Source organism: Curcuma longa, chromosome 16 (assembly GCF_044706935.1).
Source record: "Curcuma longa cultivar G26 ecotype Majalengka, Jawa Barat chromosome 16, ITB_CL_G26_1.1, whole genome shotgun sequence".
NCBI classification, from domain to species: domain Eukaryota; kingdom Viridiplantae; phylum Streptophyta; class Magnoliopsida; order Zingiberales; family Zingiberaceae; genus Curcuma; species Curcuma longa.
Window position 1 is genome coordinate 11315850 of NC_133876.1, and position 15281 is coordinate 11331130.

At 32.6% G+C, this 15281-nt stretch overlaps 1 protein-coding gene across 1 annotated transcript; it reads right to left on the minus strand.

The window, feature by feature from the left end:
* Positions 1 to 682: 682 nt before the first annotated feature.
* Positions 683 to 13481, minus strand: LOC141847067 (uncharacterized). Its single transcript, XM_074735052.1, has 13 exons — positions 13276 to 13481; positions 11542 to 11640; positions 11006 to 11157; positions 8922 to 8994; positions 8284 to 8406; positions 4742 to 4850; positions 3597 to 3676; positions 3310 to 3391; positions 1647 to 1786; positions 1427 to 1537; positions 1228 to 1344; positions 979 to 1110; positions 683 to 751 (listed from the first exon to the last, which is right to left on the minus strand). Exons 1-13 carry the CDS (start codon positions 13399 to 13401, stop codon positions 683 to 685), a joined length of 1413 nt encoding a protein of 470 aa, XP_074591153.1. The 5' UTR covers positions 13402 to 13481.
* Between the last annotated feature and the right edge of the window lie 1800 nt (positions 13482 to 15281).

A 15281-nucleotide genomic window follows, 5' to 3' on the forward strand; every position in this document is an offset into this window, starting at 1 on the left:
AATGACTATTTATGAGGTGCTTCTTAAGATTGTAAAGAGGTTTGGACATCTTTTTCTTTTTACAAATTATGTGTGGATACATAGAGAACCATCTAATTGTGGCAGAAGGAAATATCCTTATCTCGGGGGTGCTCACCGCATGAGGGAGTGAGGCAATCAACGGAACATTCCGCACCCATTGAGAATCGATCCTTGTATCTTATTGTGGCAGCTCTTATAGAAACTTGAGCTAACCTGTGGGGGCAATAAAAAGTCATCTATTCTTCTTTTACAAGTCTACTCCATTGTAACCAATTCAGTTATATCCCGGAAGCAATAAAAAGTCATCTATGAATATAGGGGAGGAAGACAGAGAGCTATTAGAAGGGTCGACTTGTGATGGGGTGGGCTGATCCAATAAAAATTGATTATCTAGTGGGGTTGGATGGGTAGGGCGGATGAGCCGGTCTGCTATTTTGGCGGATGAGAAATTCTCTATCCAATCCAATCTAAGGTGAGTTGTAAGTTAAGCATGCCAATTCACAAGCTCATCCAAAAAATATAGAAAAGATTAAAATTTTTATATTTAGATTGCAGACTAGATGGGTTTATCCCTATAAGTCCATGAGTTCCATTAAATTTTCCACTAGTTTTAAATTTTGTAAAGAAAAAAATTCTTCTCAACTTATGAGATTATGCAGATCTAGATGATGTCTAAAGGTAGTAGATTAGATGAGGTGTCAATCAACATCAGCAGCATGTCAGGCTGTGCCTACAAAAGGCATACACTAGGTTGCCAACCATAAAAAACATTATCCTGAATGAAATATGAGTCATTAGGGGAAAGTTTTTATATCTAAACCAAAATATTAGCTACAAAAAAAATAATCTGAAGTAAACAGTAATGCATACTATGAGGAATAACAACACATGAAATTTTAGCATACAAGAATACGATATACTATGTAAAAACTTTGTAGGCCCAACTTTCAAAGATACCAAAACAAAGTTAAGAGGATAAAGGATAACTTCTGCCCACACCTTTGGCGCCAAAACTAGCATAGACTTCAATGTCAATTCACGAAGGAATGCAGAGGTATCAGCAAAACCATTTGCAACATGAGGGAAAACCTATCAAGGACAACCACAATTAATTAGCATATACGTACTGCTTAGAAAATTCCTTTCCATTAGAAAAAATCAAAACTTTCTTTGAGATAAAATGTAACATTGATCTTGGAAACATACTTGCTCATCAACAATCTGAGAGGACAATGACTCTCCAAATTGATCTATGTGTTGCAGAAGTGCAACTCGAATGGCTCTATCATTTGAGGAGAACAACTTCACAATAGTTGGTAATACCTACATAACAGTGGAAATTTAACAATGCATTTTAATTGAAGAATGATGATGAAATAAAAGAAAATAACATTGGCAGATTGACCTTGATATTGAAGTCTTCGGCTGAAAGCCATGAACCCATTTTCAGCAATGCAGTTAAGGCAGGAGCAGCAGCTGAACCAAATTCCAATGCAGAAGACAACAGCGGAAGCAACTAGAGTAGAAAACCAAAAGATAAGGTTAGCCTTTTGCAGATATCTTAAAGTGTTCGATGTAAAAGACAATGTAAAGTGTAAACAAATGACAGTGCAGATTTTACAAACCTTCTTCAGCACAATCTGGCGAGGAAGCTGTTCTGCTAGGTTTGGAAGCTTGCAGAAAAAGGAATCTTTCTCAACACTGTCTTTTAAGTTTAGGATCTCCATAAACTGAATGGTCTCCACCAACTTATTATGAAAATATTCTAATAAGAAAGAATTATTGGGTCAGACTGTGTCCTTTTCCCTTTCAAAGAGACAGATTTTAAATAAAATATAACTTCAAAGATCATAATAGAATGAATAAGTGAATCATTGAAATAACAGAATTTTACAAGTGAGTGAAGGTTGTTAGTAATAATAAAAATATATAAGCATATTTATAAGGATGACAACAGTTACTTTTGCCTTACAGATCCCATAAACATTTTCCCAAACGCCTGCAACTAATACCTCATGATTGGGGCTGATGATTGCAATTTTTGCAAATTAGCCCCCTGAAACAACCAAGTATACAATCTGAGTCCCTGCCTATGACTTACAGAACAACAAATTTAGGAAAACAATTTCGATAAGATCATGCATGATGAGGAAATGAGTAGTGGATTACCCAAGAACAATTTCTTGCCAACCATGTTATCTGAATTAATATTTCATAATTAATTACATACAGGGAATTTAAAAATTAAATAAAAATAAATATACAATATTATTTTCAAAAACCTATCTATAAAAAATCTTATTGAGTACAAGTTCATATCACTTGAAAATTAGAAAGTTAACATGCTTATCAAATATAGTGAAAATAAAAATGAAATAAGAAATTGTAAAATGCATTCATTCATATTATATATACGATTTTTTATTTGCCAAACTATTGGTAACTTTTTATTTATTATCATTTTTTCTCTTGCAAGTTGTTTTCCCCAAAGAAAACAATTTCTTGGCAACCATTTTCAAACTATCAATTTTTTATTTGAATAAGGTTAGCATTTATATTGTGAAATACCAGTTTGAAAATGTATTAAAAATTGTTTGTAAATTTGTTCTATTTGCTTAAATATTAATAGTTTTATGCTGAAGTTTTCAAACATGTCAATACTATTTTTCTCATTTTTATTTGATATGTTCTTGAAACCTTTTCAATGGAGGGGTAAGTTAGCTAATGTAGATTAATTTTCTTTGAAAAATGTAGTCTATTTTTAGCATATCTTAAGTACCAAAGTTCTTTATATGAAGATACAAATATGAAGATTAAATAAGTATAAGGAAATATAACCTAGTCAATTGTTGTAACTAATATAGTTAGATAGTAAATGAAAAAATTGGTTGGCAAGAAAATTTCAGGAAAACTGTGCAAGAAAAAGAAGCTGAATAAAAACATGAAAAAGAAAATTTTCAAATAGCTTGAAAATTAGCATCTACCATTTGCACTGTAAGATGTTAAATAAAGTACGTGTTGCACTATCAAAAATGTCAGAATTCTGTTTAGATATGAATAAATTACAACAGAGCGGGCAGGATGAGGCATGAATAAGAAAGAGACCCATTCTGCAGCTGTTGGTATCTAACATATACAAAAACTATGTTTTGGTGATCCTATGCTCTTCAAGGAATTATAAAAGTGAATCTCTTCTAGTATGGAAGCTTCTATTTAAGCATTGAACTTTAGATTTAGTAGATGTTGATCCCAAAAGACAAGTTCATAAAGATTAGAAAAGAATCTCACCACTGTTGTCAATAAGCTTTGATGGATTCAGTCTGCGAGATGGTGTGGAACTCAAAAGCCTCTGGTAATCTGGAAGCAGAGACTTTCGGATGAAAATGAAAAAACACAAGTTATAGTGGTCTTTTAATAGTAGCTTAGCATTCAAATATAAAGAACAACGAATAACCTTTTCTAGCTGTCTAGTAAACCTTTGTCCGTACAAAGATGTGACAGATTGTAGTAAAAATATTAAATAATCAGAGTTTTCAAAATGACAATGCAGCAAATAACAAGTTATCAATGCTAACCTTTGGAATGAAAGAGGTATTCCGAAGTTCCTCTGTTTTGGATAATTTCATCCCAGAAAAAAGCTCATAAATCAAACACCCTGGAAAAGGGATGATAAGTTACCATACAAAAATTCCACCATGCTAAACAAACTTAAATTGAATGCAGATCCATAGAATATGCACTAACAAAATAGACGATTGCAACTGGATAAACATCGGACAAGCATTAACAAAAACATATCGGTATTTCCCAAGTGAACATATGCATTGATAATATAACCATAAACTTGATGGTATTTCAATTTAGTTCACTTTAACCAATGTAATGGACATGGTTTTCTGATGATGTTGGGAGGTGGGAGAGGTAAATGTCAGGATACCAACAAAGATTGTAATTTCACTCATGGACCATAAGCATCACACAGGAATGAAAGCTACATGGATGTCAATGCCATCAAATCAATCAACTATAATTTTTTAGTTGAGCATTGTCTTCAATTTCAAGAACTTTTGACGTCACAAGTGTACAACCAATTCATTCACTTGCTAAACTAAACCTTCTAATTTTACAATTAAGTATTGAATAGGCGAATCCTAAAACCCAGAAGATTATTACCCCAGGGTTCATTTCCATTTTAAATGTGCTTAGATATACTTAGATACACGTGCTTCATTAGCTATCAGCTTCATTTATCTACCCTACTATCATGATCCTACTTTCAACTGAATCAAAGTGGATATTCCATTTAGCTTCCATGACCTGAAATCTAAGATCAGAAAAACTCCAATAGCAACTAAATTAAGGTTTTAAGGTAACCCTTTAGATATATGATTTAACCATACATAGTATAAGATACATGCCAGCTTGTATCAACAAAACAATTGATGTCTGCTGTCTGCTAATAGCTAGATGTCAAAAGGGTAATATCCTGAATATTGTTGCATTCTATGCATTATGCTAACAATGAATCCGTAGTTCATTGATGGTAGGTACATAAAAACAGCTTTGTGGAGTAAGTTCTCAGAAAGCTTTTCTTTAATCAAACACTCCATAGTTTCTAGAAGCACATCAATAAGATCATTCAGCATGCACAGGAAGAAAAATAGAAATGCTTTTAGTTGGGAAAAAAATAGAAACACTTTTAGTTGTAAACTTCACTCACCCAATCCCCATGAGTCAATAGCCCAAGGAGGTGACTTCCTAATATTTACCCAGTCTGACTTTGCCAACTCCATTGACTTATACTGTGATCCAACCAGCCATTCGTATTGCTGCATTGTAAGGATAAGAAGTGTGAAATACTACACTTTATTGTAATTATACAGGAGCACAAAATCTCATTATAGCAGGAAAAATAATGCAGAAAAATCTGATTTCCGATGCATTATTTTGGTGTAAACAGATATAAGAGAAATTCTTGATTCCATGAAAGCTAACCCATAATGAAGAAGTTTTAATCTTTTGTATTCATGCAGTGAAAAATTAGAAATATTCTTTATCCAAACATCATTTCTTATCAAACATAATACAAAGTATTATATATTGCATAATGACTGTTAGAATATTTAGGGATAAATATTCTGTTAGGGATAAATATTCTGTTAAGGATAAATATTCTGCTTTTCTTTTTTTATAGAATAATTCTCCTAGAATAAGTCCCTATATTCGTATATAAATAGAGACTTATCTCTTGTAATAAAGCAAGATTCCATATTATTTTACAATGACCATTTATTATCCAACACTAAATAGGAAGAGAAAGGGTCTGCAATAAAATGGCCTATTCATCCTTTTCAAAAGTAGTTGTTTGAAATCACGAGCCTTGCTTTTCAAGGATGAGCTCTAAGTCTATATCTTTTTGCACTAGTCATGAACTCACTGAACACATTCAAGACAAGATATGTTACCATAGTGCATGTTATTTGCAGATGACATTCTTTTGGCGGATAAGACAAGTGAAGGAGTAAATGATAATTTCAAATCTTGATAGGAAAAGTAACAGATTTTAGGCTTAATAGAGTAAAGCAAAATATATGAAATTTAAGTTTAGTAGTATTAGATATAATAAGAAAATTGTTAAAATAGGAGATGACAAATTCATGTAACCGAGAGTTTTAAGTATCTAAAATCGTTTTTGTCAAAAGATGGAGGAGTTGATAGAAATATTTTATATAGAATATACGTAGCATGGTTGAAATAGAGGAGAGCATCAAATGCTCTTTGTGATCATAAGCTAACTCTAAAGCTCAAAGGTAAGTTTTACAAAATAATGATTAGACAGAGATGAATGTTGGAGTATGAATCGAATACATGAGCAGAAGATGAGAGTTACAAAAATGAGAATATTAATGTGGATGTGGGGCATACGAGGATGGATAGGACAAGAAATGAGAATATTAGATAAAAAGTTAGTGTTGCCTATTGAAAGAAATTCTAAGAAACACGTTTAAGATGATATGGGCATTATTTAGGCTATGAATTGAACACAGAAACAGAAGATGAGAGTTGCATAGATGAGGATGTTAACGTGAATGTGCAAATATACAAGAATGGACAGGATAAGAAATAAAAATATTAAATAAAATATCGGAGTTGCAGTTATTGAGAGAAAACTCCAAGAGACATATTTAAGATGGTAACAATAGGTACTTAGGCGACCAATAAGTATTTCAGTTAGGTGATGCGAGCCCATAACAAATACGCATATTAAGCGAGGAAGAGGGAGACCAAAGAAAACTTAGTTAGCAACGATAAAATAAAATAAAATTCATTTAAATATAAATGATGATATAATAAGGGATCGAATCCAATGATATAAAAAGATCTATATAACCGACCTATTAGTGATATAAAGGTTTGGTTGTTGTTGTTGTTATTGTATGTGTGTGTACACTCGAGTGTTAATAAGTTCATACAATTTTATTATCTTTTATGAATTACTTTATTATTTATTAATTTTATATTAATAAATATGATATTATTTTTAAACTCAATTATTAATAATTGGATATGTAATAACATATAATAGAATATGTGTATTGACATATAATATATATTCTTTGTAAGGATTTATAATCTTTTTTGCAATCTGATTTGTGAAATATTTGATTGTCTTTCTCATTTTTGTTTTTTTCCCAATTTCATTAATACTACGGAGCCAATGCAACAGTTTTATACCATTTGATCCTCATTCTAATACTGACTCAAACAACAATGCACCCAACCTTTACTCCTAAAGCATCATGAGCATTATCAAAAAGGTTGCAGATTCAAACATAGTCCAATGGAACTCTGAGGGGCTCTCCTAGACAAATTGATATGAGAAACATAATTGTACATATGTCCTAAATGAAAGGCATTAATTAAAATACAAATCATGAAAAGTTTATGTTTTTGATGTAATTGGGTTTGAGTCAGTCATTAATTTCTCTAATTTTGTGACAATTCATGAAAATACCTAGGATGAACATAATGAACTCAAGAAACAGGACCTAAGTTGTGAAAAAAAGCATGTCTTGATTACAAACAAATTTTTTGGTTCAAAATGCTTCCAAGTCCAAGTTGTAAATGCTTCAGGTTGGCATCATGTACCTTGATGCCTATCAAACTGACATCTGAAGTAAACTACTAACAACTTGGTCAAAGAACATAATTCATCACCCTGATGAGTGTACTTAAAGTATTTGAAAATCCCAAGGGTATGACCAGTCATTCATATGACTTATCTTGTGTTTTAAAAATAATCTTGTATTCATCAAGAATCCTAATCTGATTTAGTGATCTTCATGGCAAGAAATTGTACCTACGTATCCTAATTCTGATTTAGCGACCTACATTGCAAGAAATCATAATGTAATCCTATTAAAAAATCTAACACATTATCTATTCTAGGTATAGAAACCTAATAGTTGTCATGTTTGTAACACAGTGATCAACAAACATTCTTTTTAAACCATCCTTTTTTTCAAGGTTAAAAATGTCGAAAAATGCAAGGACGCAAACTTTCCCTAATAGTATTCAACTTACCAATTCATTTTATCTTGTTCATTTCTGTTCATGTGGTAGTTTACATCTGATAATTGGGAACTCAGAATAAGATGGATTGTGTGTTTAAACAATTCATAAAGTAGAAAATTATTAACAGTCCTACAGGAGATAAGTCCTGAATAATTTCAAAAGTTCCTTGATCTCAGTAAATGGCAACAAGCGAGAACTATAGGAGTCAACTTTTATCTCCTAGACTACTAATACTAACATCACTCTTGAACTTCTCACTTCCATCTCGAACTATGTACAGAGATGAAGAGATTGTTTCAATAGTAATTAATGTAACTTGTGTGTTGGTGGTCCAGGATTTGTTTGTTTTAGTTTGGTTTAGCTTGGTACAATTGGGCTTCGATACTTTCCCTGGGTTTGAAAACAAGGATTTTCAGACTCTCTGAGTTTGGCGGGATTAAGCTTTGATATTTGCCTGAGTTTGGCAGGTTTAAGCTTTAATATTTTCCATGTCTTTTGCTTCAAAAAAACATTTCCCATACAAAGATCACTTACTGTAATCTACAAGGACTAGATGTCATTATAGGCCATTGGTGTAAAACCTCACAAAAACATGCCTAAATCTGATTTATGTCAGATGGATCCTTTCTAGCAAATGAACTTTGCAAAAACTTCATCGGAAATAGAATTTAAGTAGGATTCAAATACCAGCATCACACTGTTAGAAACTTCGCTGGTCCCATCAAATTCTGATAGCACATCAAAGGCATGTAGCTTCCAGTCTAAAGTTGGAGTCACCACAACACTGGCCATGCACACATTACCATGAACCTGGAATCAAAAAAGTATCAAGAAAATCATTAGCATCATGATCTTGCAGTTTCATAAAGGAATCAAATTTGAAGAGCAGCTTTCCTGCTCATCCTAGATTGGTACACAATAAAGGATCTTTCCGCATAAAATAAATGGTAAGACTAACTTTTGTTGTTTACCACATAAGAACACAATGGTGTTTTTAAGTTTTCACAAACTTTCTAAATTTATGAATAATAGCTCATAATCCATCACAAGAAGATAAATGTGTCAATTAGAAATAATTAACAGCTACATTTTCTCATGGTAATGAAGACAGCTCTGAAATATCTTGAGAAATATTATATGGAGCAAACTTGTAAACAATAAGCATGGAGAAAGTTGCATACAATGCAAAGAATTTGACAGAGAAGAAAGCAGCGGCATGATCAATATAGCAGTTTTTAGATCAGGAAATAATAGAACAATATCTTGAGATTCAAGCTTAAAATTGGACTGGATTTCTCAGGTCTAAGATGTAAGAGACTACGTACAAGCTTACAATCATTATTCAGAAAGCTCACAGCTTTAGATATCTGATGTAGACCCCACGCAAAATATTCATCCCTGCATGAAAAGACTTTCAGGTGAAGAAAAAGGAAGAAAAACAAGATGTAGACCCATGCAAAATATTCACCCCTGCATGAAAAGGCTTTCAGGTGAAGAAAAAAGGGAAGAAAAACAGCATAACTTGGCAAAAACACGAAGTTCAATGGCACCAAACACAAAGTCATAAAACAAAAATTCAGATGGTCAAATTCACTTGAAAGGTCAGAAAAACATACTGTCTCTTAAACAGTATTATAAATCTCATCCTTCTAATGCATCAAAACTCAAATAGATACATTTTAAATATGGAAAGGAAAATTACCCGTTTTATAATGCATCTCAATTTCAATTCTGGTGTTAGCCCTGCCGGGTCGTATCAATACATGATATTGTTTGGAATTAATTTGATTGCTTGGACTTATTTTTGTAATTATATGCTGCACACCCATCCGTGAGCATTTAGTGTTGATTTTTATTTTTTTTAATTTTTTTTTTGAGTTTAGGGTTTAGGCTAAAGTAAGTGAAAATTGAAAAAATAAAAAAACATTAGGTGCTCACGGGTTGCTCACGGATGGATATGTAGCATATCATTGCTATATATATATATATATATATATATATATATATATATATATATATATATATATATATATATAACAAGGTTAAGTTTTAGGTTTTCAAGTTTTCCTATAAATACCTAAAGGCTAAAATGTTAATCTGGAACTGAATATCACATTTCAGAAGGCATAAACCAACTTGAAATTTTATTTAAAAACCATGAAAAATGAACATCGCATTTTCATTTGAATTTGAGTCATCAATTTTCTGCCAAACATTTTTGCATTGTGGGTACATTCCTATCACCCATATTGAGCTTCCTATTGCCCTTATTAAATTTTATATCACTACTATGGAGCTTCATAGCCCATGTATTTTGATCACTTTTATGGAGCTTCACAGCCCATTATCATCACTTATCGAGCAACACACAAAAATGTCAAGTATCACTCATGTTGCTCAGATACCAATCTCATGGCATAGTTGGAACCAGCAGTTGTATCGCTTGAAAGGGCATGACATTTAAATCCATGAGATAATTGCTTAAAATCAATCAAGCACATACATCAAAGGATATTCATTAACAAATCAGTGATGGTCCAAGCATTACTTCTATAGTTACAAATACAAGCATTACTTATCAACCAAGTAACAAAATTTTAAAGAAAGGTGTATCCTGAAGTAATGTGTTGACAACACTATATGCAAAGACTCATAGTCAATGTGAAAAGAATAAAAATCTCACAAAAAAGTTATGATGGCCTGATTATTTTTGGTTGGTACATAAATCTTTACCATGTAGTATTCTTATAGGAGGCAATAAGTAGATGTAAGTAATATACGCAATAAGTAGTTCACTTATAATCATTTTGTTGCTTCAAATAGCTTGTAAGTTATATGTTCTTGTAGTAGTACTTCCAAGAACTACTAGCAACCTCTTTTTAAAATTAATCAATCGATACTACTGATGTAATATAGACAAAACTTAAGTTTTTTGATAATCCAAAATTGATACTGATTTAATAATAAAGCTTGAATAGGTCATTTGTCGTAGTTGCAACTTGGAAGTAACATAAAAAATTACTAAAATATCACACACGAAAGCTGTCAAACATAGAAATGCAGGAATAAAACAAATTTTTTAGGACCTAAGTCAATATATTCTATCTTTAATATTTATTCTATTGAAAAATCATAAATGTACAAAAAAAATATTTATTATTTTTCTAGATTCAAGTATATGATATTAATATGTAGTAAAAATAATGTGCATCTTATTGAATATGCATTATTAGGTTATTGTAAAAAAGAATAAAGTTGTATTAAGTTGATTATATAACAGGTCATTAGAAGAAAATATTGCCTCAAAAACAGAGTTACCTGCTAGCAAAGAGAGTATAGTAGCAGAATCTAAATAGGTAAATTTGCATAAATATTTCGTAACAACAAACCCATCAGAAAAATCACTTACCTCTGTGTACCATTTAAATTTAATTCCTTGATCTTTTCTAAGAGTGGCATAACCGGTTCTGTCACAATGTAAATAGTATGTTTCATAGTAGATCCATCTGAAACCTCAGCCTCAGTGCTGTGTAGGAAGGATAGGATATTCGGATGCCTAACCTGGAAGAAACCACATAAACTTTGCCAACTAAAACTCAAATGTGTGCAAAGAGTGCATGAAAAATGATTATGGAGAACATGATATTGACACATTCAATTGACATGACAGAAATTTGGCAAAAAAAAATAGTTCAATCAAATTAAAAGTGCAAACATGATGCAATGAATTGCAGAAAAGTAATTTTCATCAAAACAGTATTATGCAAAAAGGAAGAAGTAATCCAAGTGAAAAAGGAGAAGTTTCAGAAAAGGAACTAAGAATTCCCATCTAAGAATTCTCATCCTTTATACGTAAGAAAAGTGAAACATATTATATCATTCTGATCAAAAGAAAAAGGATTTGCAACAGAAAACTACAAGTGGAAGCTTAATATAAGTGCATACTGTCCGCAAGCGTTTAACACCATTACGACCTGCTACCAAGTGACCATCTTGACTGCTGCTTCCTGAAAGAAGAAAAATTGATACAGCCGATCCATCTTCCTGGAAGCACAACCAACAAAGCGATGAACCAATAAAGCTAGAAGGAAAACTAACAAATTTTAGGATGGGACATAAATACTATAACAAAAACAAATTGAAAACAAACAATTAACAGAGAATGTTTTGATGGTTTTCTATGCTAACAAAACAGGAGCAATGAGGGTAAGAATTGATACTGCTTTCATAATTCGAGTTGTCTTCTCTGCAAAATAATTAAAATGACAGCATGGCAGGGCTCAAAATACAAAGTGTTACTGACCTAAAAAGCCTTACAAACTTAGATAACTTCAACTAGCCTAGGGACACAATTAACAAATACAAGGTTTGAGAAGGTAGGCATAGCCTTATCCTTGCAAGAAATTAGTCAAGAGGCTTTTTCTTTGATGTGGGTATGTTTTTGATGCTAGTGATGTAGTAATTAGTAGTGCTCAATATGAGTACATAATATGAATTAGCTTGTTGTGATTTAACCTATCATAACCAGAAGAAAATGAGTAAAGGCAAGTTAGTTAATTGTCATTGATAGGATTCTAATATACTCCAAGTAAGTTGTACAAAAAAATACACATAAATATGTCCTAGATTTTTTCTTGATGAAGAGGTAGGGTGCTTGTATTGTGCTGAAGGATGGAAACAAGCAAGAATTTCAACAGCACATGGAGGCAATATGGAAACATATATACCAGTACATATATCGCCCATATCAGAGAAATATTCATTTTCTGTTAACTAATATTGACAAAAATGCAAAAAATGTATAAGTTTACATCTACATTATAACATATCAAACTAATCAACAAGCAATTCATACATTTATAAAATGTATACATAATAACGTAAATTATCAACTAATTAATCTTTGCAATCCATAATTCCATGTTAAAATATTCACAACAAACTAAGCAATCCATATGCCATAAGAAACAAAATATAGTTAAATACATTTTAATCAACATAAGCAATTGATACAACAACTTCTTATTAGTTTAGATCAAATCAATGGTAACTTGGATTTTAACTTACTAGAGATTGGTTTAGATCATATAGCCTTTACGTGTCCATTATGTGCCCTTCATAAAGTTCATTTTGCAGTTTTGCTACACACGGTTAGTGCATATGTTTGTTGCATATGTAATGTTTCATTTTTTTCTCTAAATACAATGTCTTTCATCTTTCTCCAACTGTATCTACTATTTACTCAGATTGTTTAGATAGGATTTCTCAGTTACAATGTTATACTATAAGATGCACGTTTGCAAAACTTGTTCTACAATTACTATTTCTTAGTGCAAAAGATTGGTCCTCTATTCAGATTTAGACACTAATATCCTACTTCATAAACGGAAGTACGAGAGGAAGAAAAAAGAAAAGACACCCGTCTATTTCAGAAATGATCAACTCCATTAAATTCACCCAAAGCGCAACACTTAAAAGGAAAATGAATAAAATAATACATTATTCCAGAAAATAATTGATCAATCAATTTTAACGCTCCTCCCAATCCCAGACCGTAGCCAAACAGTTCCCAATTACACTACGAAGGCAACTAATCAGCTAGAGCAATTAAATAGCATCAAACTTAAAAAATCAAGATAGGAATTCGAAGAGTAGAGTCGACAAAATTAAATACGGAACCTTGGAATTGCCGCGGGAGTGAGTCCAGGAGCCCCAGGAAGAAGGGTACGACTCGCCGATGTTGTAGGGAAGATCCTTGATGCCCGTCCCAGATCCGCCCACCACTCCTTTCAAAAACTTGAACATCTCCTCCTCCTCCTCCTCCTCCTCCTCTCTCCTCTCTCCTCGATTGAGACGATGAAGGGGAAGGAGAACAAGAATCGACCAGCGAGATCTGACTCTGAGTAGGGCGCGAGATGGCGTAGGGAATTATACCATGCGGACAGTCCTATAGTTTAGCCATTAGTATTTTAAAATTAAATTTTTTTTATTGCCCGTTAAATTTTTACCACTAATTATAATTTTATTTATAATATATTTGAAGGGGCAAATATATTGATATCGTTAAGATCTTTAGTTTTTAATTTTTTAAAAAAGAGAAAAAAATATGAATCGACTCCTCGAAATAAAACACAATATTTTGATCATATTCTAGTGAATATCATCAAGATACTTTTGAAAGTTTTTTGAAATAAATAATGTCTTTAGTAAATTCATCTTTTTAATATAAAACATGTGTTATATTTAATTTGATATGAGTTTTGTAATCCTATTTAATGTTACTTCCGAAGTATTGAATTGATTATAACAAAATAAAATTATTGAAGTCGATAAAGATCGATGAATTACCTCACATATCATTATAAAATTGATCATATAAAAAAATGATAATTTACAATTAGTCGCATTGACTCATCCTTAGGGTGATCTGTAATACCCGAAATTTCCTTCGATAATTTCTGGATATTTATGCATAAATGTTAGATTAAAAGGAATGAGTATGTAGGCTTTGAGAATGGCCTAAGATGTTGCTTGTAATGGGTTAAGAAAAAAATGCATAAAGGCTTTGCTAGAAAAAAAAAGAAAAAGAAAAGAAATGTGGAGGTGCCAAGGATTGACCCTTGGACCCCCAATATGTAGCAAGCCTTAAGTAACCATAGGAGATAGTAATGTATTCTTATTAAAGGCATAAGGGAAATGCTTGTTAAAGCTAAGGGTTTATGGAATTTCATTGAACCAAACGGAGAGGCAGTAGTGGGTTTAGGACGTGGGAGTTGTGGGGAGTTGTGGCTCTCGATCGTAACTGCCCGCTTCTCTTTATAAACCCTCTCCTCGAGCCTTTTGGTTTTTTTTCGCTTCTCGGTTCTTTTCCTTCTTCTCTGGCCGCCGAAGGCACTTGAGTCTCCCTCAACCAGATTTGCAAAGAAGGAAGGCTAGGGAGGCTAAGGAGAAGGCTCGTCTGTGGGGTATAAGTTTTAGAAACTTCAGAACTACGGTAAGTTCCTTCTCACCTGCAATATAATCGTTGAGATAAGATTTACATGTTTTGCTGTAGGATAATTATATCTGTTTTACATGTTTAAGGTTTGCTGTAACGATTATATGTTCTGTTCTGCATGTTTAAGGTTTTGTTAAGGTTTACAGCATGTTGTAGTTTAATTAGGTTTCGTTTTCCCGTATGATCATATGGTAGTTTGTAACAAGATTTAAGGTATATCATATGTAATTTATGTTAAGGAAAACCTAGGACTGTCGCTGATAGTTAATCTTGATCATGTTAATTAATAGGTTTAGACAGAACTCGCCGAGAACAGAAATACTGGTAATCGGCCTGTCGGTCGATTAACAGAGAGTGTAATCGATCGGTTGATCGATTACACGCTTTAATGAGGAATGAAAGATCGCCTTTTAATCGATCACCCGATCGATTAAGAGGCCGTAATCGATCGACTGATCGATTACGAGGCTGTAATCGATCGGTTGATCGATTACCAAGCCTACTGTGAACACCGTAAGGAGGAAATCGATCTTCTGATCGATTAAGCTCCTGTAATCGATCGGTTGATCGATTACAGAGGCCACTATGACGAACTTTTGAACAGAATCGACCATCGGATCGATTAAAGCCTATCAATCGACCTTCTGATCGATTACAGGGATATAGGTCCTCTGGGTTGGTCGGTTTA

Excerpts from the sequence above, each read along its gene's own strand:
- LOC141847067 (XM_074735052.1), bottom strand. The coding sequence starts at position 13,401 with ATGTTCAAGTTTTTGAAAGGAGTGGTGGGCGGATCTGGGACGGGCATC. Across the intron at positions 8,407-8,921 it reads TGAATAATGATTGTAAGCTT|GTTCATGGTAATGTGTGCAT; the intron begins GTACGTAGTCTC and ends TTTTGATTCCAG. Across the intron at positions 1,538-1,646 it reads GCCAGATTGTGCTGAAGAAG|TTGCTTCCGCTGTTGTCTTC; the intron begins GTTTGTAAAATC and ends TTTCTACTCTAG.